Source organism: Siphateles boraxobius, unplaced genomic scaffold (assembly GCF_051911475.1).
Source record: "Siphateles boraxobius isolate OS27281-9 unplaced genomic scaffold, OSU_SipBor_1 25, whole genome shotgun sequence".
NCBI classification, from domain to species: domain Eukaryota; kingdom Metazoa; phylum Chordata; class Actinopteri; order Cypriniformes; family Leuciscidae; genus Siphateles; species Siphateles boraxobius.
The window spans coordinates 34970006-34993614 of NW_027508866.1; the positions used below are offsets into that span (position 1 = coordinate 34970006).

The 23609-nt window shown below is 37.4% G+C and overlaps 1 protein-coding gene across 1 annotated transcript; it reads right to left on the minus strand.

Moving 5' to 3' along the window:
• Positions 1-1251: 1251 nt before the first annotated feature.
• Positions 1252-23577, minus strand: naa25 (N-alpha-acetyltransferase 25, NatB auxiliary subunit). The gene is made up of 24 exons (XM_077243730.1): positions 23470-23577; positions 19231-19316; positions 18465-18603; positions 18223-18341; positions 17127-17201; positions 16889-16996; positions 16729-16807; positions 13760-13871; positions 13536-13625; positions 13137-13309; positions 12938-13050; positions 11799-12006; positions 11291-11380; positions 11027-11207; positions 10029-10128; positions 9761-9912; positions 9547-9672; positions 8740-8983; positions 7070-7199; positions 6717-6782; positions 6322-6419; positions 6125-6235; positions 5871-6017; positions 1252-2892 (listed from the first exon to the last, which is right to left on the minus strand). Exons 1-24 carry the CDS (start codon positions 23525-23527, stop codon positions 2770-2772), a joined length of 2928 nt encoding a protein of 975 aa, XP_077099845.1. The 5' UTR covers positions 23528-23577; the 3' UTR covers positions 1252-2769.
• Positions 23578-23609: the final 32 nt, after the last annotated feature.

A 23609-nucleotide genomic window follows, 5' to 3' on the forward strand; every position in this document is an offset into this window, starting at 1 on the left:
AGAAAATAACTTGTATAGGCTACAGGTATTCCTTATTTATATCACTTATAATAAAAGCTTGTGTGGTGAAATATCCGTTTAAATCAAAAGGCCATTTTTTGAATGGGAGTCAATGGAGAAATGTCTTCGCAACGCTAAATAAACTACTTTAGTGAGGAAATGGCTTGTTGCTATAACATTTTTATTTCAGAGTGAGCTATATTTTATAAGAGAAGTCACTGAAGACATGCAGGTAAACAAAATATTACAATACATTTTTTAGTAAGTGTTTTACTGAATAGCTTTTCATTAAACTCACGAACCCCAGTCTGGGAAACACTGACGTAATGTCATTTAATGCCAAGGCCTAAAACTAACTTTTTGCCACACCTGCATTGGCAAGTGACTTTAATTTAAAGGCCATAAATATTTTTTACCAGCTATGAAACAGATTAATCATTAAAGTTACAAAAATTATTCAGTCAAGAAGAGCAATGAGTGATTGTTCTTTGATTAACATTAAAATTGCAGACAGCAGCTGGTTTATTAGGCTGCCGTCACTTTAAGAGCTAATGGACCGATCCAATATACTGTAACACATGCGTTTTATTTCTCAACTGTTTACGTTCACTTAAGGCTTAACTGAGTACGTTTACAAGGATACTTGCCAAGATGGGCATTTTGACAATTTTGTTTGAATATGTTTTTCCAAGCGCATTAAGACATGAAAGAGAGCTCAATTTTGGTGCTGTCTGAAACGCAGACTTCTAGGAGTAACAAATTGAGTTTCTCGTCATGTCTTTCAGCTTGAATACTAAATTGGCAAGACTTAAACTTTCATGATGCTGCAACGCTGGCCTATCAGCTGTCCCGAGCGTCACTCACGTTTGTTCATGTTCTCACAATTTTGCATTGTTAGAATTCATGAAAATTGACAGATTTTTTCTCGAATTTGGTGCTTGGCGAGTGTTAAAGGGACAATTCACCCAAAAATTACAATTTTGCCATCTACTTACCGTCATGTTGTTCCAAACCTGCATGCATTTCTTTCAGTTGAACCGAAAAGATACTTTGAAGAATGTTAGTAACCAGGAAGTTGACGGTAGACATTGATTTCCATATTAAGATTTTTATTCCTCAATATATTTTCTTCCTTTTTTTAAACTTTTATATCAATATGGTGCAAGATTATCCTATTGAAATCAATGTGATAATACACAGTCAAAACATTTTATGGCTTAAATGTGCAAGAAATCGAAAGCAGTCTTAGCATGTGGAACATTTACTTTTTATTAAAAAAACAAAACAAAAAAAACCTCCTTTTCACATTCCAGTGTTTTTGTTTGTATTTCCTTAAATTCCCTAACAAAAGAATTCATCAGCCGACACGCTTCCAATCACCTCTTGACATCTCGAAACGAGCTCCTCAGTCCAGAAGCGCTTATCCTCATACTTTGGGGCAGCGAGGACGTGAAATGAGCCCTTCAGTCCCGGAGCGATGGAAGAGCCGCTCGCTGCACAACTTGTCCTGTAACCCGTTGTGTTGGATTAAAATAAAAAAGCTTGACAAAAGAGAAAAGCATCTCCCCTCCCTCCCTCCCTCCCTCCTCGAGCAGGTATAAAGCAGTGAAAGCTCGTAGATTGCAGCACACAGTATAACACACTATAAACATGATTCATAATGGCGCTCGGAAACATTGTAAACAAGTTGCACTTCCCGGTAGACATCAACAAATCAGTCATATAAAAACCTACCTTAGTCTCTACTGCGACGGTAACGCAAGGTTAATTTAGACGTTTTTGGTATGCAACAATAAAACCTCATCATTGAATGGACATCTTCAGTGCAATCAACAATTTTTTAGAGTTCTAAGTAAACAATTCGGACCAACCAAAATACAGAACCACTCATCCGCCATTTTAAGCATAAAATTAATTTTTTTAACATGATTGAATAAATGTTTTTCATCATCAATCAATTTTTAACCAAAGTACACAAACTTTCCCAAACCTCACTATGTCTTAAAAAAAGTAGCATTCAATGCTACTTTGATGTATTTATTACCGTATGGTGACAATTTCTAACAAACCGTCGGGAAAGCTACATTTCGAACGCTTGTGGCTCAAGTCAAGTCATTTGGAATATATAAAGAAACATCGTAATAGAAGCACCCAAAGCATCCGGATACTGGCACCACCACCCCACCAAAAGTTTGCGCAAAATCTCCTCGGGACCAATTTAGCTCCTGGCTGGTCGTGCGTCGCGAACGGCTACATGAACGCGTCGCAGGGTGTCAGTCTGGAAGTTGGCTTCTCCCGATACGGAGTGGCACCGGTAGGGGAAATACGAATCGCAGGAGGGCTTTCGCGAGGTCTAGGGCTGGGAAGTGAGAGAGACAATAACGCAAGACATCGACAAAAGGACAAAGCAGTTCACTTTAATTCGCCAAGGAGTTCTCGTTGATATTCTTTATCTTCACACTATGTACAATAATTTATAGCAGTGCTTCTAAAATTGCTTATTCATTTGCCTATGTAGTAGTTTTGCTAGGGATATGAAGTTACGTTTCCATTTAAAAGTGCTGCTGGGAGCACCGTAGATGCTTGTGCTGAAGCCGTTGTTGAACTTTACAGTGTGCCTGTATCTGAACGGGAGTAAAGAGACGGATAAATAGGAAGAGAGGGAGATCTCGACCAGCTGAGTTCACAGACTGAGTTAGGGACCGAGGACGCCGTCGCATGGAGCCGTGCAGGTCAGGGACCGGATCGGATGGTGGATCGATGGAGCGCTCAGATTTTGAGGGATTTTAGTGTGTCCACTCTCTTCTTCAACAGTTCCCCGATCTCCTGCAGTGAACGCAGGAAGCTGCTCTGCACCTTATCCATGGCGCTCTTCGTGAAGGTCCCTTCCGCCTGAATGAAGCGAGAAAACAGCGGTCATAAACATGCTATACAGACTCTTTTCAACCTCAGATTGCACTCACACTGATGCATTTCACTTGCTTTATGCAATTTATAGGACATGGAATTCCAAGAAGTTTGTAAGAATGTTCCTAAGTTCAATTCTTGAAAATTAAGGTCTAATAGTTTCTCAAAAACAGTTTAAGAAGAAAATGGCATGCTTTGGTTCTTGGTACTCGCTGAACAACACTTCTAAGGCAATGTTTTTGTGGTCGACTGGCTTGACAGGCGTTGACTTTAATGCACAGTGTTATTTTTAAAGACCCTTGCTGCGTCCAAAATCAAATATTTCCTTACTATATACGTAGTATGCGAACTAGGGGTGGGGGAAAAAAATCTATTCTTAGATGAATCGTGATTAGGGATGGGAATCGAAAACCGGTTCCACTCGAGAACCGGTTCTAAATTTTACGATCCATCGATATTGTATGCCCTCGACGTTAACGAGTCCTCTTATCGATGCTCCTGCTCTGAGTCAGCCATAGTATGTACAGACCGTGAACTCACAACTGTCCCTTTTGTCCTTTATCAAGCACCATAGCACCGCGTCCAAAGATAATCTTTGTCCTGCAAAGTCTTATTTGATCAGTGAGTAAAATTGTCTCTCTCTGGTAATGTAGATGAACCGCTGCGCTTGTGACAGGGCGCATGTTAAACTGATCGAGCAGAGAGAGAGAGAGAGAGAGAGCCCCGGTCGCGCGCACGCACTCTCTCTCTTCGGAGCAAGGCGAAAGTAGGCTTCACCGTCTCAAAACTAAGCGCTGTCTTCCTCTCTCCCTCGCACATATTAATCAAAATAAACGACACGATGGTAAGGTAGGGAGACTAAAGTTTTATGTGGAGCATTCGGAGATTTGTTTTTCCTGAATTGCCGCTGGGTGTGAATTGTGCTAAAATACGTTGCCTTATCTTCTCTGAAAAGTCTTCCGCACATTCAGCTGACATAATCACACTTCAAATAAACGAAAAAAAAAAACGATCCAGTGATGAAATGTTTTCTGTGATGACACACATCTTGTGGGATGTCCCAACTGGCGGGATAATCACACAACGCGCACACGTCCGATAATGACACGTCCAATTCGCGAACTAATGACTCATTTGAACCGATTCGTTTTAATGAATGGTTAAAACAACTGATCTTTCCAACACTGAACTCACGGGACGTTTAATCGGTGTATAACTAATCGGTAACACTTTACAATAAGGTTCCATTTATTACAGAAATTACATAAAAAGTACAGTTTGCTTAGTCAAGTGTAAGCATTAAAACGACTTGTTTTCCCCCCCGAAAAAGACTACTTTTTCCCACACAGTGCTATCAGGAATCGATAAGAGAATCGTTAAAGAATCGGATCGATAAGCAGAATCGTTAGTGGCATTGATATTGATAAAATCTTATCAATTCCCATCCCTAATCGTGATGCAGACGATTCTGAATCGAATCACAAATGTCAAAAATAGATTTTCTAAATGTTAATATATAATGTTGATGGAACCAAAAGGCGCTTGTACGGTATGTGGCGTGCAGCTGTGCACATAACAGAGACGCATGATTGTTGAGCAAGAAATCTAACCGGCACCCTCTGCATTCAAATCTAGCGTAACGTTGGCTTCTATGAAGTTGAAGGGAAAAAGACACACTTTATGCAAGTAGGTTTCCAGACTGCGACCAAATGGGTGACGAGGTGGCACTGGTGTGACCACAACATTGTGCAATTTTTAAAAGGTGCAACTTCTGTTACATACGATACGGGAAACATCAAACGAAACCGCGCTATTGTCTTGAGCTTCCGCACAGCACGAGCTCAGAACAGGTTTACTCGTGGGCCGATCTCAAACACACGACACACTTATTACACAGCGCTGGAAGATCCAGTGAGAACACGTTTGAATTCACTGCAGAATTAATAACATCGCAGCGAGATCTGATTGGAAGCATTCAAATTCGGAGCAGAATACTGTTATAAAGATCAAACCGCGCTGACGTGGAATACAGGAAACCCTTAAAAGCTTCCACCCAACTCGGAAAAGGCAAAGCGAATTACAAACTCTATCGCAACATTTATTGCAATATCACTTCAATTTGTTTAATTAATAAAATAAATTGGAAGTAAATTCATTATGGATCATTACAAATACTTTGGTTTTAAAAGTACCAAGTAGTCACACAGTGAGAAAAAAAAAATCTGTATAAAAAAAAAAGATGCATCATTAAATCGTTTTATCATTGCAAATCGAAAGGTGCCTAGAGATTCCCACCCCTAATGCGAACAGTGTACCAACAACAGTGTACTATGTCTGAATACAGTATTCGAAAAGTACCCGGATGACCTTCTACTTCCGCCGAGATTCTCAAGTGCACATTGCATAGACACTTCACTATCCCATGAGCCCAAGGGTGAGGATTTATAAATAGCAGTGAGGCGATGCAACTGACGCTGGTATGACACGTGACAGTAACAACATGGTGGATGTAGTATGTCCGAATTTCATTTATACTATCCATATTCATAAAATGTTTGGAAATGGGACCACGGTAACCCTTTCTTTGACTGTTAGCATTTTTGGACTTGCCATCTTCTAACATTATTCTGTTACGCTGTATTTCTTGGCTGCTTAATGAGAGATGTTTGATGACTCCGCAGCGTTTATCAGTCCTGGGGGAAACAATCGCTTGACACTTATTTGGCGCTCCCTATTGTTGGGAGTGTATTACTGACATGTAAAAGTTTGGATGCCGAATATAAGACAACCCCATTTTTTCAGATGCATTTCCATGAAAAAAAAAAAAACATTCTTATATTCGGAATACAGTATTTCAAAATATTAATTAATTACTGTAATGGTGCATAAATTCCACTGGACCAGACTTTAAAGTCTGGCTTTTTGAGACAATCGGGCCCAAAGCGGTCTCTGAAGTCACTCGCCTCAGACTGAGTTTGTCCCTGGAGACTGAGGGCTCCCAGCTTCAGGGCCGTCAGGCTGATCTCCTGGCTCTTGATGAGCTCCAGGGCCTGGTTCAGGAGACTCTGCAAGCTGCCGCTGAACTCCTGGAAGGCCGAGATCACTGCCGGCTGTGTGGGAGACACAAATCAGCGCATAAACAAGAGTGGCCCACATTCCCTCTAACCCTACAAATATTGACTCAGGAGAAAGCTTCAATAGGAAATCAAAGCATTACCGTTACAGCACTGGCTTCTTTTTTCTTTTTCTTCTTCTTCTGTAAACTAGACTTTAAGGGCCGGAGGACGCTTCCACAGTAATGAGACACCCATATGACGATACAAATGGTCTGGAACAAAGAGTTAAGAATGAATTATTTTTTATTTTATAAAGAGCTGTGCATTCTCTTGAATTCTTAAATGGCGGGAGGCTCACTTCAACAAAGTAGACTAGATTCTCCAGTAAAAAGGGTTGTGTCTTGGTTTGATCCTCTTTAACTTCTAATAGATCACCTTTACATTTTTCCAACATATCTGGATAAGCATACAGAAAAAGAGACATAAAACCATTTGCAATAAATTTCACTTTTGTAATAAGACTTTTTTTGATCGGATATTGAAAGGGAGCTTATAATTATTATTTATCCTGCCCACATGGACTTACATCAGCGGAAAATAAATAATTTCAGAAGCATAGTTATTTCATTTTAGTGAAAAAAAAAAAGAAACAAAATCTAAAACAATGTCATCTAATGAACTTAAAAAATGTGACAAATTAAATATGAGCAAAATTATTAAAGTAATTTTAAACAAGTTGAATCCGTGACATACCTTGAAGTTGTACTGCTAAAGACTTGAAAAGATTTGATATTTGTGTCTGAAGCTCTGTTGAGTCATCTGAAAATACAAAAGACAAAATTATGAATATAATGAAATATTTTAATGCTTTTATTTATTTTATTTATATACTTGTATATACATAATATTAAAATTAATATAACAATACATGACAAATATATAATATAATAGTTTAAAAAAAATTCCAGGCCAGGAAATCACAAATTTAAAATAAAATCTCAATCAATAAAATCTCAATTCCATAATTGTAGCAAAATAAATATGCTAATAACTGCCATGAAATGAAAAAGGATTGATGAGCAGATAAACGTTTTATAGTAACGAACCCAGACCGGTGTTCTCGAGCTCCTGGAGGTGTAGAGGGAGCTGTAGAGACGAGAGCTGACACTGACAACAACCGCTGGATAGAGCCTGAGACAGCCGAGACGACACGGGACCCAGAAACGGGTACTGATGCTGTCAACATACACAACACAACAAACAGTTCAAACAACAACACTGGCCTGTCTACACACTACAGGTGCTTTATATGACAAACCACTAGGGCATATTTCTCAATACTTAGGTGTCACCCTTTCAAACTTTTGCCAACTTTCAGCTGGGCACAGCAGTAAATGTCACATTTGATTTTAAAGTTTGATCAAACCATTAAAATATGGTTATTAATATTTCATTGGTTCCCTCTTATTGCATATGTTCATAATTCCTTTGTATGACAGTCTAGACAAATATTATGTCAGCACAATTTGTCATGTTTCATTGAGTTATCACCACAAATAAAAATTGACTCAAAGCACAACTACGTAATATGGTTACAAAATCTATAACACATTTAAATAATACTTGAATAAAGGGTGAAAGTCAATTTTCCTAGGTTGAACATTCCACTACTTGTATGTGGTAATGAAGTTTAAAGATTACAGCTACATCTAATTGTTTTGATAGCATTTCCTTTTTAAGATTTGGAATATATTTAAATATGGTGTTACTGTAGAAATGTAGCAAATTTCAGTCTTTTTGTTATGAGTTGAACTTTGAGGTTGCAAATGGGCCTGTAGGTACACAGTTTTGGTTGTGTCTCAGTGAGAAAGAAATTCATGTAATTTGAAAGATTTAGTCATTAAATGCATTTTGTGCCAAACAATGGACAATGATCCACAGCTACACTGATCTTAGAAAAAGTGAGGATTGAGAAATGGGTCCTAGCGATTGTAAAACAACAACATTTTTTTTTACAGGTTACAGCATGTAAGAAGTTTTGGCTCTAATTCTATTTTTGCAACCACATGCAAAATCCGGCAGAAAGTATGTTGAAAATGCAAAGCAAAACAAAGAAATTCAGAGCCTGAACATATTTGATTATGCATATGCAGTTATGTGGAAAAGGATTTTGGACCACTGAGATGATAAATTCACTACCCAACACAATTCGACTGAAATAGAAATTGGTTATTATAACTTTAAGGAATTATTTTAGTTGTGATCTTTGAAGATTATTCTGAAGAATTAGAATTCTTAACTTTTGTCTCGAGAACATTATGAAATATTTTTGGGAATAAAATAAAAAATGTTTTCCTTAAGTTTGAAAAAGATTTTATTTAAGAATCATATCGCTTTTGATAACTAAAATAATATAAAATCTAAATATTAGATAAATCTTGACCCTAATTTTTTTTAATCAAAATTAGAAATACTAAGTGAAATAAAAAAAATGAATAGAGATATAAAACATTGTATAAAAATGACAAAAGCACAATTTGTTTTTTACAAAAAAACAAATTGAAGGAAAACTGAAAGTGTAAAAATATAAGTTTAGTCAATTTAAATAAATACTGTAATAGTATATAAACACTTGACAAAAATTGATGCTGATAGTCAAAACTCTGGCTTTTTGATATCAATCAGGAGCTACTTAGCACAATTAGACTGAAATAGAAATAAAGCAACTGATAAAAAACACGTTAACTGCATTTGCCAAACGGTCTACGGTTCTGACCTGCAGCTGTTTTTCCGTGAACTGTGTGGCCTGGTTTAGCGTGTTTTCAAGCTGAGAGAGCAGTGACAGTAGGAAAGATGGTTTGGCCGCCACTCCATTTTCAATCGTCTTCTCCGAGTTACGAGATGCCGGCGGGTGAGACATCGTGGAGACGCAGCCAATCAGACGCAGAGTAAGAGACCGCAACCTCAGCCACAGGGTTTCATCCTTGAGAGAGCGCTGCTTGTGCTCCTCGTTCAGCTGCCTACAATATGTGATCAATATTATCATTATTGAAACGGACGAATGCTCAAAGAGGCCCTATGATGCAGTTTTTTAAAGTCTAGTCTTTCAAAGAATAGGTTTTCATGCTTGAATGTTCAGACACACTATTTTCCCCATTTCTCCCTTGTTGCGGCTCCTCTCTTCCCAGTCTGTCAGTAACGCTCTGTTTAACTACTGTCTCTATGAAGCCCCTTCTTCTGAAAAGCACACTGTGCTCTGATTGGTCGGCTGGATCCGTGTGTTGTGATTGGTCGAGCGCTTTGAGTGTGTTTGGGAAATGTCCCGCCCCTTACCATAACCACCAGTTTCAACACACTACTAACAAACTCAACAAGCGCCCCTTTATTCTACGTATGAATTATTATAATGAGGAATATTGTGACATGTTCGTTCTCGGAAGAAACTCAAGACTACAATGGAAACACTGACACTGATATAGAGAATAACTACAACATTACACGCCAATTAAAATTGAACATGGAAAAAAGCTTAGTAGGTCCTCTTTAAAATGTTTGTTAGTCCGGGAGGTTTGTCTCAACGTACCGGTCTTTAGGGTTCCAGGCGACGAGAACAGTCAGGTCGCGGTTGTCCCTTAAGTTGTCCCACGGGATGTCGTCCTCCTCCGGAAACAGAGACATTGATTTCACGCTCTCCTCTAGAGGAGATGATCTGTGCAATAAAAAGAAGATAAAAACAATGAAACCTACAGAATAATCCCACCTGTGACTTCTATATACGACAGGTAAAGATGACTTACATGTCGGCTTCCAGGAAGAGGTCGAGCAGCATCCTCTCTGTGCGCACCTGGGCAAAGTGCAGCGAATGATTGAGTCGGTTCCTGAAGGCGATGAACTCTGGGATTTTCTCAAAAGCACCATACTTATATGCTTGAATAATGTATTCTGAGGTCTGCAGGAACAAACACACGGCAGCAGCATGAGCGTGAGGTAATCATGACAGAATGGTGATTTTGATTCTGTACATAGATGAAAACATCTCTAAAAAGAACAACAGCTATAACGTACATCTTTCTGGTTTGAGTGAAAAAACCTGAGGGAGAAGTTACAAGACTGGGAAGCAGCAGCAAACTGGCCCAAAGACTCTGCATAGCGGGTCAATAAATACCTGGACAAGGGAAGAACCAAAAGAACAGCTTTAGCATGGGTGATATTTGACAAGGAACCCTTAAAAAAAAAAACTGCATGCAAGTACATTTAACTTAAGGCGTACTGTGATGTACTAAAATAATTCCAAGACTTTATTTTATATACTGGGATTTGATCATGAAAAGTGGACTATGATATTATTAGCTCAATAACTGTAAAGTTCTTGTTTATTTTATATTGGATAAAAATGTAGTATATTTTAATTTTTTTTTTTTTTGGTACAAAAAGCAATACATTTAAAAATTCTATTTTGTTGGTGCATTTAATTTTCAATTGATCAGAAAATAACACTTTTTCACCAGTGTTAAAACTAAAATGCAATTTTTATAAAAAAAAAATTCTAAATATTAGACTTAACTTCAACTTGTTTTATTTCAGTTTTAGAAGCACAAAAATTACGGACACTAAAAATTAAGGAAAAACATCACAAAATTACTAAAATGAAACCTGAAAATATAAAAGTAATTAAAAATGCTAATAAATACTATAATATTATATAAACAATACTAAAACTGAACACTGTTCCTCACCTGCATCTGAGTAACATGAAGTTATTGCGTACTGTCATACATGCTTTTTCTCGGTTTTGATGTGCACAAATATGTACTGAAAGTGTTTATTTTAGATGGTATAACTAGTTTTCCAATATTTTTGTTTAATTTTTAGAAGTACAATATTACACGCATTCAATTATTATGCCCTAAAACTTGCATCTTGCAAAATAACTACTCTTTAAAATTATTGCTATTGATTATTGTGCACAAGACCAAGAATAATATAAAAAAAAAATGATTTAATGCCATCTTTAACATATTAATAAAAGATATATTTGTTTCCTGCAGTCGCTCTGTTCTTACCCTATGGTGTCGTGCTGGACGTGTTTGGCATCCAGGCTGGAGTAAAGATCTACCACCGGCTCAAAAGCCCCCAGACGGCAGTACAGAAGCAAAAGCAGCAGTTTGAACTGAGCATTGGAGGAACTGTGGGAGAGACCTTCTTCTAACATCCCCATAGACTGCCACAACATGTTCTGATCACCTACAACACACACACCGCACTCGCACATCAATAACATGACAGGTTTGAATAAAACTGACTCTGAAAATGAGGAGCACACGTACCCGTCTCCAACCACAGGTCTATATAGACATGAGCCGCCATGAGACAGTACATATCTGAGAACTGGAGCTCTGTTTTTAAACATGACTTCCCTAGACCAGAAATAAAACAAGAAATTATAAGACAACATTTTTTCTAAATGTCATAATCATTGGCTAACAAACAAGTATTCATTACTTCAGTGAGCTCATTGTTTCTGCCTTTATTTTATTGTTTAAATGAATACATTTTTAGCTAACTGTGATTTTCTATATGTACATTTCTAAATTGTAATGTGGACTGCTAATGCATTTTCTGTAAAGCTGCTTTGAAACGATTTGAATTGTGAAAAGCGCTATACAAATAAATGTGAATTGAAAACAGATCATTATAGGTCCATTAAAATATATCAATGAGAAATGTTTAATAGAAAATATGACTAGTGCTTGTCGTGGAAACTATAAGAGGCTGGCTTTGTCATTTAAAAAGGAAGAAGTTATAATAGTCCAACCTGCCTATTCATCTGCTTACCGAACTGTAAGCCGTGTCGGTAATGCGCCTTCAGCTCTTTGATGAGGCCCAGTTTGCCCTCGGTGTTGAGCGCATGCTGGAGACCCAGACAGCGGCTGAGCTGCGTCACACACAGATGTCTCTGCAGAGCCCGAGTGTCTCCCGGGAGCGCGAACCCATCCTCTCCTGGAGCGAGCAGCGGCACGGCCTCCATTAGCCTGTTGATGAACTGAGACAGTCGCCAGAAAGTTAGAAACACTCAAGAACATTTCTTCCTGTCTAACTGGTCTGTTCTTAAATACAAAAAGCCACAAAAAAAAGGGTGATAATGTACAAGTAAGGGTATACCTACAAGTGTATGCATGTAAATATATATATACACACACACACACCGAGACAGTTGCAAGAAAGTAAAACTCGAGACAGATGTATATACACACTACCCTTTTATGTTTTTGAAAGTCTCTTATGCTCACCAAGGCTGCATATATTTAATAATAGTCAAAACAGTAATATTGATGAATATTATTACAAGTTAAATTGTACAATTTAAAATGTTTATTATATTGATATACTTTAAAATGTAATTCATTCCTGTGATCAAACTTAAAACAATCTTCACATAAACCAATTATAATAATGGCATATTTACCTTTGGCCATACCTGTCTAACAAGTAGGAAATTGAATAAGTTATTGAACATTTTACAGTCTTAACGGCATAAATTATAAATTAAACAAATTAATCCTTATTAAAGCTAAAATTTTCTGTGACATTTGTTCTTGGATTAACATTAATGCCAGACATGACAGCAACTGCTTTACTAAGCTGGTGTGAGTAAGTTCTGCCGCTGCTGACAGAAGCGGATCTGACGCACATCTCATTTTCTCACAACTCTTTAAGTTCATTTAAGACGTTATTTAACTAATTTAAGACTGCATTTTTGCCCATAATTCTGTGTGTTATTTGCCTGAATAAGAGCGTGATCATATAATGTAACGCTAGCCAAATTATGACGGAAAAAATGGATTCCGCTTTAATTGCGTTAAATAATTTTAATGCGTTAAACTGAATAGATTAATCGCATGCGTTAGTTAACACGTTAATTTGGTCAGCCCTAAATATAATGAAAAATATGCATTGCATCTTCTTGTGCTAACCTGCACATGTTGATCAGGTGCGAGTAGGTCCACAAAGATCTTAAGGTCTGTGATGCAACTTGGCTTGTCTCCAAACTTCACAAAGAACTGGAACATGAGCTCAAGAGGTTCACCTGTGTCATGGTGAGAAAACATGTCAGAAACACACAGCAAACATACAGCCTGTGCCGTGTGTAAACCGTCCAGACCCATCCTGTACCTAGCTGTTGTACTTCAGGACAGCTCCGCTCTCGGAGTCGTCTGATGAGCTCCAGACAGGCCAGGTACGGTCCTCTCAGATGCTTCGACTCCTTCGCATCTTCTGTGGCTAGTCGCTCCTTCATGAAGCTGATGGACTGAGCCACGGAGGCGTGCACCTCGCCTTCTGAAGAACTGCAACACAGAGAGAAACAACACAGCATGCATGAGAACATGGGACAGATTGTGTTCAGAATGGCACACTACTTTCTAGTATGCAGTACGTATACTGTGCTCAATATTGATGAAATACCTGTATCACCGACAGGCAGTATACAATGCAGTGTACTTGACCTTCCATTTCCAGTGTGACAAATGCTTTCCCAGCTAAATATGTGCATGCAATTAACTTTTTACGTACTGAGCTCCTTCCTGTGGAGGCGTCCAGCTCTGATCAATGAGGTGGAACAAAGAGTCAAAATATAGCAAGTAGAACTGCCAGTCATCAGGGCTGCAGAAAGAAACAAAATCTACCGATTAACACCTTATGTAGCACAAATGCAATGCTAAACTAGAGCAAACTCACTCTGAAGTAGCGATTTATGTTCAAGGAACAGAAAGTCAACTGATCAGTAGTGGACTCACTTCTTCAGGAGCAGTTTGCAGGACAGCGCGTTGCACTCGGCCCAGCGCTCCAGACGGCGATACAGCATCATGCATTTGTTTTCACGGCTCTGCAGTTCACTGGTCAGCTTCTCTGAGGGAGAAAAACACAAAGCTAAATGACTGAGAGGCATTAAAATACGCAGAAAAAAAAATTAACTGGAAGGTTTGCACATTCTTTGGAATAAAAAAAGTGTAAAGAAATGTTAATGGTAGAAGCACATAGTACACTCCAAATCTTTTTTTCCCCCTCACTTTATTTTGAGTTTCTCAAAATAAACAGAAAACATCATACAATTACAGATACAATTGATTGACATCTTATCTGTACTCAGCAGATTATAATGAATCCATGCGTCAGGCGTCATCTATGTGGCAGTATTCCCCCCATGGTATCGATGTCAAAATTGTGCCCATGAAAATGCTGAGTTGCTAGTTACTTTGGAAAACCACTAGCCACAGAGGCTGGAGAGCAAAAAAGCCCTGTTTGTACTTGTATATTATAGAGCCCGACCGATATGGATTTTTGGGGGCCGATGCCGATACCGATATTAGGGAGTAAAAAAAGACCGATACCGATATATCGGCCGATATTATTTATGTGTATATTATAATACAGTAGCAATATTATTTATGTGTATTATAGTACAGTATACCAGTCAAAAGTTTGGACACTTTCCTATTGGTGTGTACAAACTTTTGATGGGTACTTTACACAGTAGCTATAAACAGAATAAATATATTTTATAAACACGTTTTGCAATGATCACTCAAATGTGGTAATCATACACTTGTGTGACACAGATATGTAATGGAGGCAGGGGGAATGATAGAATGAGAATTATACAGTTGAGCTGTAACCAAACTAGTTTGCATTGCATGTTATATTATATTATATTATATTCTAAATACTGTTGCATAATCTTCACTAACGACGACTTTGTCTTTTAATTTAGTCATAACTTGTATCAATAAATATATAAAAAGTGTCACTGACAAAACCTTATTATCTTCTATTTTTACTCTTAATTCCTCTAATCTCTACCAGTGGAGGAAGAACTCAGATCTTTTTACTAGAGTAAAATGAATAATATCATAATGAAAACGTTTTTAATTAAATATGTACAGTACTTTTATACTATTTTAAATAATTAGTAAGCAAAATGTACTAAACGTGAAACTAGGCTACTCTTAATGCAAAATGGCCCTATATAAAGTGTTATAATTATATACATTTTTGGAATATTGCTTGATGTTGTAACGTAGCGTTATCAGGCAGAATGAGCTTTAACACGGTGTCTACGCCGGACGCGGCCGTTACTGCTCGCGTCGCAACAGCTGTTTACCCTAGACAAAGCAGAATCAGTTTACTGTCTGAGATCGCTCGCGCCACGCATTGTAATCAATGTTTCATCAACCAATTGCCTTAATAAATAAGAAGGCCTAAATATAGCAGACAATATAATCAGGACTTCTCAGCTGCGCGCTTGCAATAGTCACAAGCTCACACAATACGTGACAGAGGCTTGTAGCAGAGAAATCAATTCTGTGAATTACACTGCGCAAATCACAAGTGGGCTACCACCCACCGGATGAAGAAGGGTTGGCTCTCAGTCTCCACAGGCTACATAAAATATTCATTTTATTTTTCGTGTTTGCATTTATGAGGAAAAAACAATGTTACAGACGCGACAGTTCAGCACTACGGACGTGAGCGCTCTGAAAGCGGCACTAATGCTTTGAAACTTTCACATAGACATCAAACAGAAAGCACAAAACCTTTCGTTTCAAAGTGAATTTCGTTTTGTATTTGTATCTTAATTTTAATCAATGTTTCATCAGCCATTTGCCTGGATTTAATTTATAAGAAGTAAATTTAGCAGACGATAGATAATCTCGACACGGAGGCGCCTGCGGGTGAACTGGAGCTCGTCTCATGAACCGAAACTCAGCGTATAGACCTGAGAATTGAAATATATCTATATTGAAATGTCTACTTTTAAACAGAACAATTCAAAACGAAAGACAGACAGACTCATGTAATCGTATGAAATGTGCATTTCTCTCTGGCGCGCGCTCACTGAAGATCGCGAGTCAGCATCGTCAACTTCATCTTTGGCTGACACTGACTGAAAACACTTGTTTATTAATAAACAATTAAAATGTCTCCTTGCTATATTTGTTGTATTCATAATCATTATTTTTGCCAGTTCTTGTGACAGCTTTTAGGTGCTTTATTGGCAGCGCCACCCTTACATGAATCAACGTACCCGCATTTTTTAAAATATTCATTTATCGGCCATTATAAATGCCGATACCGATAGTTAGGAAAATGCCTAAAATCGGCCGATAATATCGGCCCGCCGATATATCGGTCGGGCTCTAGTATATTATTTAGCATAGTAGTTTTTGGTTCGGTATCAAAATTGGAATCGAGAATTGTGAAATTTCAATAGTATCTGAAATGTGGTGTCATAACCTTATTTATTAGGTTGCATGGTTCAAACAATGAAAACATATAACACATACATTTACAATAACACAATATAAAAAAAACCTTAGCATTGAGCCCTGTTGACAGTAATATTTTGTAATATTATAAATGTCTTTACTGTCTTTCTGATCAATTTAATGTATTTTTTGCTGAATAAAGTATTAATTTCTTTTAAAAAATCTTTCCCCAGACTTGAACTTTAGTGTGTATATATATATATATATATTCAAAGTTAATTTCAACCTAATTATGTCTATGCACAAATGCAGGTTATTTCATACCAAAAAGAGATTGGAAGTATAACGTGCCATTTACATGGAGTAAAAAACACCAGGCATTTGTATCAGCTGTTCAGTTTTACATTCTCATCATCTCTGGTAAATGACACCAATACAAAGACATTCAACTGGAAATAATCCAGAATATTCCTTTGAAGAGCACAATTTTTTCTCCTCACCTCCGAGTGGCCCCTGAACCACTTCCAGCGCCTCCACATATTTCCCCAAACGCTCCAAGATCATGAAGTACAGCTGGACCTGGAACAGCCAATGGAAAATGCATCATAAACTTTATACGGCTGAAATAAACAGAAACAGATTATTGATAACACGTCCTACCTCAGCTTCTGCCTCTATTTTCTCCTCCTTAACCATTTTCTCCACCATACGCTCGGCTAACGGCAGGAACATGGTATGAGAGAGCTTTTCATCTTGTGCCGAGATGGCCTGAAACACACATGACAGGGCTGATGGAGAAATGTACTGATGGACATTGAAAAGGCAATTTAGTACATTTATTTTGTTCTGCATTGGTTCATCCATGATATGTATTGCTTATGCAAGTGAGAAAACAAACCTGCATCACCAAGCTCATAACCGACCAGAAGTAATACGGGTTTTTAGGGACAATTTTATACAGCGCCATTCCAGCCTGTCAGAAGTGAAGAGACAGAAAAGTCTTTCAACATAAACAATGATTTAGGAGGTTCACGATTAATAATGCAGCTCCATTTAAACTGAAATCTCAATTTTAAATTGCGATTATCAAATTGCAAAGGCTGCTATTTAATTAAATAAATACATGCGCTGCATGTTGCATGAGTGAGGCGCAGCACTGTGTTCATATGCACACAAGCAGCTCATGATATGGTGTTTGCAGCATCTTTGTTTAAAGTAAACGCTGCTCCACACAAACTCCATCTCTGCATCTGCTCTGAGTTTGACCAAAACCATCTAACATGCGCCAACAATCTTCCCAAAATTGCAATGTGCTTATGAAGCAGCTGTTGTCAATAAAAGAAAAGCTTTAAAGGGATAGTTTACCCAAAAACTAAAATTCTGTCATCATTTACTGACAACTAAGTTGTTCCATACCTGTATGAATTCTTTCTTCTGCTGAACACAAAAGAATGGATGGGCAAAACAGTTGATGGGCCCCATTGAGTTCCATAGTATGGGAAAAAAATACTATGCAAGTCAACCATTTGGCACCAGACATGCTTCGAAAGAACATTCTTCGAAATATCTTTTTTTGTGTTCGGCAGAAGAAAGAAATTAATAAAGGTTTGAAACAACTTGCGGGTGAGTAAATTATGACAGAATTTTCATTTTTGGGTGAACTGGCCCTTTAAGGGCCCCCTGTGTTTTCTTCCGCCAAAATAAGAGACCAATGATTTATAGTTTAAAAATGCAGAAATTAAGGAAGCCATGCATATAAGTACTATAAAATCTTTTTCGATAAATACCACTTTTATTTTACAGTGACACTTTTATTTTGTAATAATAATAATACTTTATAGTAACTTTTTTGGCCCTACAAACAAGCACTGCAAACCTGGAGCAGTTTTTAAACCACATTTTTAATTGCAATTGCAATTGCAATTAGATTTCCACCCCAAATTAAGCAGCCCTCCTGTAATGATTGATGACATCAGAGTGAACACAAACAGAACCTGTTGCATTTTCTTGTACTCTCCGACCCGAGCGTAGGCCATGAAGAGGTGAGAGTGGTACTCCTCGCTAGTAGGAACTTTCCGGACTGCGGCTTCATAAAGCTTGGTCACTAATTCGGCTACAGAAAGAAAAAGCACAAACGCAAGTTTTCGTGGTATTAGTCCATTTCAATTAGCTCGTTGTGAATGGCTGAGATTCTGCTGCAGTATTTCAGCTCTGTGTCAGTGCTTTTAACACTCACGCCGGTGCATTTCTCTGTAGAGGATAGTCAGTGCCTGCAGAGAGTTGTCATCTGTTGGTTCGAGAATGGCCACTTCCTGTGCCAGTGTGAAGGCTTCTTCCTGTCTGCCGGTGCGCTGCAGACCAATCGCCTTCAAGACCTGAAAATAAATGCATCTAGAGCTAATTTATCAATCTAGATGGTCAAATTCATTCATTTTTGTCGTTCTGAATGCCTTTTGTGTCGACCGCTATCCATAGCGTCATGTGAAGGACAGCGTTAATCCATCAGTTCTGCTGATGCTTCGTGACAATTCGTTTAAGCGAGACATGGACACTGGAACCAATCGCAGCCTGAGCTGACCAGAATGAAACAGTGTTTGCTAGGGCTCCACAATTAATTAAAATAAAACCGAAATCATGATATGGCTTAGTGTGATTATTACAGTAGTATGAACTGACCACAATATCTATGGACTTTTAAAGTAATCAGCTAGTTCATTTATGGTTGCCGTTTAATTCTTTATTTCCTTTTATTTCTTCTTATTCTTATTTTAATATTCGAATTTTAGAGAAAGAAGAAAAATAAAAAACTTCGGACATTGGTTATGCTAATCTTTGCTCGCTCCTTTGAAGGAATCCCGAGTGAAAGAGCTTTATATTAAAAGAAGCACATACAAAAGACCTGAACCGGAAGCGATGCAACCCGTTTTACAGCATAAAGAAGTTTGTTGCGCGTAACCCACACTAATGATTTCTAACTGTCTGTGGAGTTCTGGAGTACACACCTTTGCACAGTGAAGATCTTTGTGCTTCTTAAGCAGTTTGTCGGCCTGCTGGATTGCCATCTTGTTATTGCCATTGTCCAGGTAATCTAGAAAAGAAATTCAGGTTCAATAACAGTACAGCACCAATGAGGAAGTTACCAACATCTTTGACGATTACAGAAGAGAGATACCATGCGTTTCCATCATTTAAGTGTGAATTAAGACTGATAATTGAACCAGTTAAAGTGTAATTTAGCAAATAAAATTAGGGATGCACGATATATCAGCCACTGTATTGTCATCGGCCGATACTTTCATTTTTAATGCTATCGGTCCTATAAGAAAATTTGGCTGATGTATAAAACCGATAAATAATGTATTATTTCCTTCAGCTGAGACACTTCAGATGCGCACTATTCGACATGATGGTTTTGAATTGCTTGAAATATGATTGGAATCACTTCAAAAAAGGAAAATACAGTGTTACATGTGCAGCATTTGTTACATGTGTTACATTTGTCATATCGGCTACATAAATTTATAATGAGAACATCATAATTGTGCGCGAGTCAAAAAATTTGGATTTATTTAGATTTATCTGCCAATATATCGGTTAGCGGCTTTGAAATATAAAGAATTATCGGTTATCGACCAAATTTTTCATATAGGTGCATCCCTAAAAAAAAGAATATTCTGTCATGATTTACTCACTTTCATGTACTTACAAACCGTTCTTTTTGAATTCATGCAGGTTTAGAGCAGCATGAGTGAGTAAACAATCACAAAATAACAGAACTATCGCTTTAACCAGCCCGTTTAACTCTATTGACTATAAAAAGTCATTTTTTAGCCGCAAAAAAAACTCGAGTGGGATTTTAAGTGGAGAAAATGCTACAGAAATGTAGAATATGAGCGCTTTAAAATGGGTTTTATAGGTAGATTGTACATTCAATGGTGCTAAAACACAAGTGAAGGTTTAACAGCATCAGTAACCAGGACCGAACGTCTGCAGACATGTCACTGCATCACTCAAAACCCCTGACTGTGAGAACGTTCTCTCACCAGCTGCTCCATGCAGGATCCCCCTCCCTTCCCATGAGTCTCTCTGCTAAAAACACAGGCCCATGTTGTCACATGACAGCTGGATGCCAAAATTAACCAGGCCAGACAGTAGATTTGGATTTTCAAGAGAACAGCTCCTTGTGTCTGTCCATTCATAGATCCAAATATCAACTTTCCTTATAACTGTTATATTTCTAATCAATCATCCACGCAAATACCGATCTATTTCACACAACAGTATGGCAAGTCTGCACAAAGCAGCAGAATAAAGGTTATAGATCTATTGATCGTGATAAACCTCACATGCACAGTGAAACATCTCTAGTGTAGTAGAGCAATTGCAAGTTATTGACATAATATTCCATTCAAAATTGTTTAAATTTTGGATAGGCCTATTATAAAAATCTTTGATTTTCAATTTGGTGCCCAAATCCGCATTCTGAACTCAGAACCCGGGATTACATTTGAAAATCATACAAAATTGCATTTATAAAATTCTGGTCCTGGTTGCTGATTGGTTAAAAACAGCATTCTATATTTATAAAAACATGATAGAATGAATTTAATCATTTGAATATAATATTATTTAATAAGAACTTGTCCTAAATATTTATGCAATAGGTTAATTGTTTTATAAAACCAGTAAGATCATGTAATAACCATGTAACTTTAAATAGAAGATGCATAGAGATTTATTTAATTTTTTGCAATGTAAGCACCATAAAATATGCAAATACATTAATGTCTACAACTTGCATGAGCATTAAATACATATGTGATAATATACATGACATATAGTCAGATTTCACATAATTTTGGTAGTTTTCAGAGCGTCGGCGCACTGAAGCGGTTTTTTTTTTTATTTAGTTCAAATTTACTATCAGATTTAATGTTATACCTTGACAAACTATACATCATTAAAAAGATATAATACTCAAGATTCAGTATTTGACCACTATTGTATTCTGAGAAACTTATAGTGACAGTTATGTCTTAATTTGTGTCAGGAGTTATGAAATGGAAAAATGAGTCGATACCTTTAATATGAATTATGAGCGTCAGCTGGTCCATTCATAAAAAACACTCCAAGCTGTCGTCATGACAGCGATTCGCAAAACATCGTCCCTCAGGGCTTTAGCTCAAAAATGTGCAGACTTGGAGAAATATTGATATATTCTCATAGATTCACATCATATTTCTATAGACAGGAATAATATTTGTTGAATTTATACCCAAATGCGTCGATGTAATCATTATGATCGCTTCTTACTGAGATGTGCTGTGTTTTCAATTCATACCAATAGCCTGAGGGCGCTATATGCACAATAACAGTCCATATATGGATCACGAAGAAGACCCATAGTCATGTGACATTCCAGGACGTCACTGATACAGAAAGTAGCTGACAGAGATCGCTGTAACATGCAGATAAAGATGTTTTGAAGACAATAAACATGATTGCAATGATATTTGAGTTACCTGTGTTCTTCAAGCCATGCCAGGTATTTCATAATAATAGATTATATTTATAATGTAATGCTAATCGATATAGATTTCATCATCGTGCAGAACACTATAAATAATACATTTTCTGTCGGATTTTTTTTTATCTGAAGCCAAATTAAATCACAGAAGATTATTTAAAACACTCGACTTGCGTTATAAAGTAAGTTTGGAGCACAAACATGGTTTCAATCTCATAAATGGTCGTGTATTGATGGTGTGCTAAGCTAACATGCTAGCTAGCCCAGGTGCACCTGCCACCAGCAGTTATTGATTTATGATTTTTTTCTAAATAGGAATGCTTACTGAAATGTTTCAGTGCATTTGATACCAGTTTCAAATATTTAGTGAGAACTTTGATAAAAGAAATTAGGGTTTGAAACCCTATGAATAGCCTGTGAATAGCCAGTCGTTAGTAGCTATAATGCAGACAAAAGAAATGCATATTTAGAGCCATAACCAGTCTGGAGAGGTGTAAATGTGTGCAGGGAGAGACTCACACTGAATGGGGCTCGTTTGCACCACAAAATAATAGAGACAATAGACTGATTAGATGACTCAGAAGATGACTAAACATCAGTTTGCATTTTAGAGTAATCAAAATAAAGTAATTTGACATGATCTTGAAAAACATTTAACTAAATACAGAGTTTTAGACTTATCATTTTCAGATTTTAAATATAAAATGGTCACACATATGGCTTTAGCTGCAGTGCATTTCTAGATTGCTCCAGGGCCAACTTCAATTTTATTTTTATGAAGATGTTTCATAAAAGTAAATTTCTAATAACTTTACAAAACTTTGAAGCTATTTAAACATTTTTTTTTCATTATGACAATAATTATTTCTACATTTACAATAAACTACTAGGTGTCAGCTTTCAAATGAGATCATACTTGTGCTTTTAGTGCAAAGGGTTCATGAACTGTATCTGTTTAAGTTTGGGTATGCCATTTCTGGGGATTTTTCAAAAGTGGCCTTGAAGGTTAACAGGTTAAAAAAACACAAATGTCAGTGGTGTTCCCCAAGGCTATACATTCAAACCAATTCAGTTTAAGAGTTCAAACATTTGAAGCCATTTATAGGGCATTTCTGCACCTGAGAAAATTTCTCAAATTAAACACCTAAGTTAGTTCATAATAACAAACAAAGAAGCTTATAAATAATCTCTGGAAGACAATAAGCATGTCTATCTCAAATAATGTAGACAGAGCTTAGATTTATGCATCTTTAATATGATTACCATATATAATCAGCATTAATAAATCATTAACCAATTAAAACATGTGTTTAAGGCTATATACACATAATAGCCCATAGAAAATATGAAATATTAAGGCACAAATAGGCACTATTGGGGCAATTAATCTCTTTTGACATCTCACACAGGTAATGACCCGGTAGATCAAATGACATTAACACTGATCTTTTGACATTTAAGCATGTCTAGGTTTAAATGGACTATAAAGTGGATTTCCTCAACCGATTGAAACTTCAGAGTGTGACCGCTTAAGGACGCACTGTCATCCGGCACCGCAGTCGAACCGACACCGCGGCTTGAGCTCCACAGGCCTAACCGGCTCACCACAGCTCCTGCAGCGCTTTAATAAACTCAGTAACGCACAGGCCGGTCCTACAGCACAAGTCAGACCCGCTGAGTCTCTTTAAGCCCAGTGGTGCGATGCGAATCTTACCGTAAATGGGTCGCAGTCTTCTGTCGTTGGGATCTTGCACATGGCCCCTAGCCGCCATGATGGAGCTGAGCAGGATTAAGTTGTGCGCATGCGCAGAGCGAGCACTCCGGAAAGACTTTAAACAGGAGCCTGGAGTCATG

Bases quoted from the DNA above. Each gene is read 5' to 3' on its own strand.
- naa25 (XM_077243730.1), bottom strand. From the start codon at position 23,527: ATGGCGGCTAGGGGCCATGTGCAAGATCCCAACGACAGAAGACTGCGA. The intron at 19,317-23,469 runs GTAAGATTCGCA...TTTCTTTTCTAG, and splicing joins AAGACTGCGACCCATTTACG to ATTACCTGGACAATGGCAAT. The intron at 7,200-8,739 runs GTCAGAACCGTA...GTATGTTGACAG, and splicing joins TCACGGAAAAACAGCTGCAG to CATCAGTACCCGTTTCTGGG.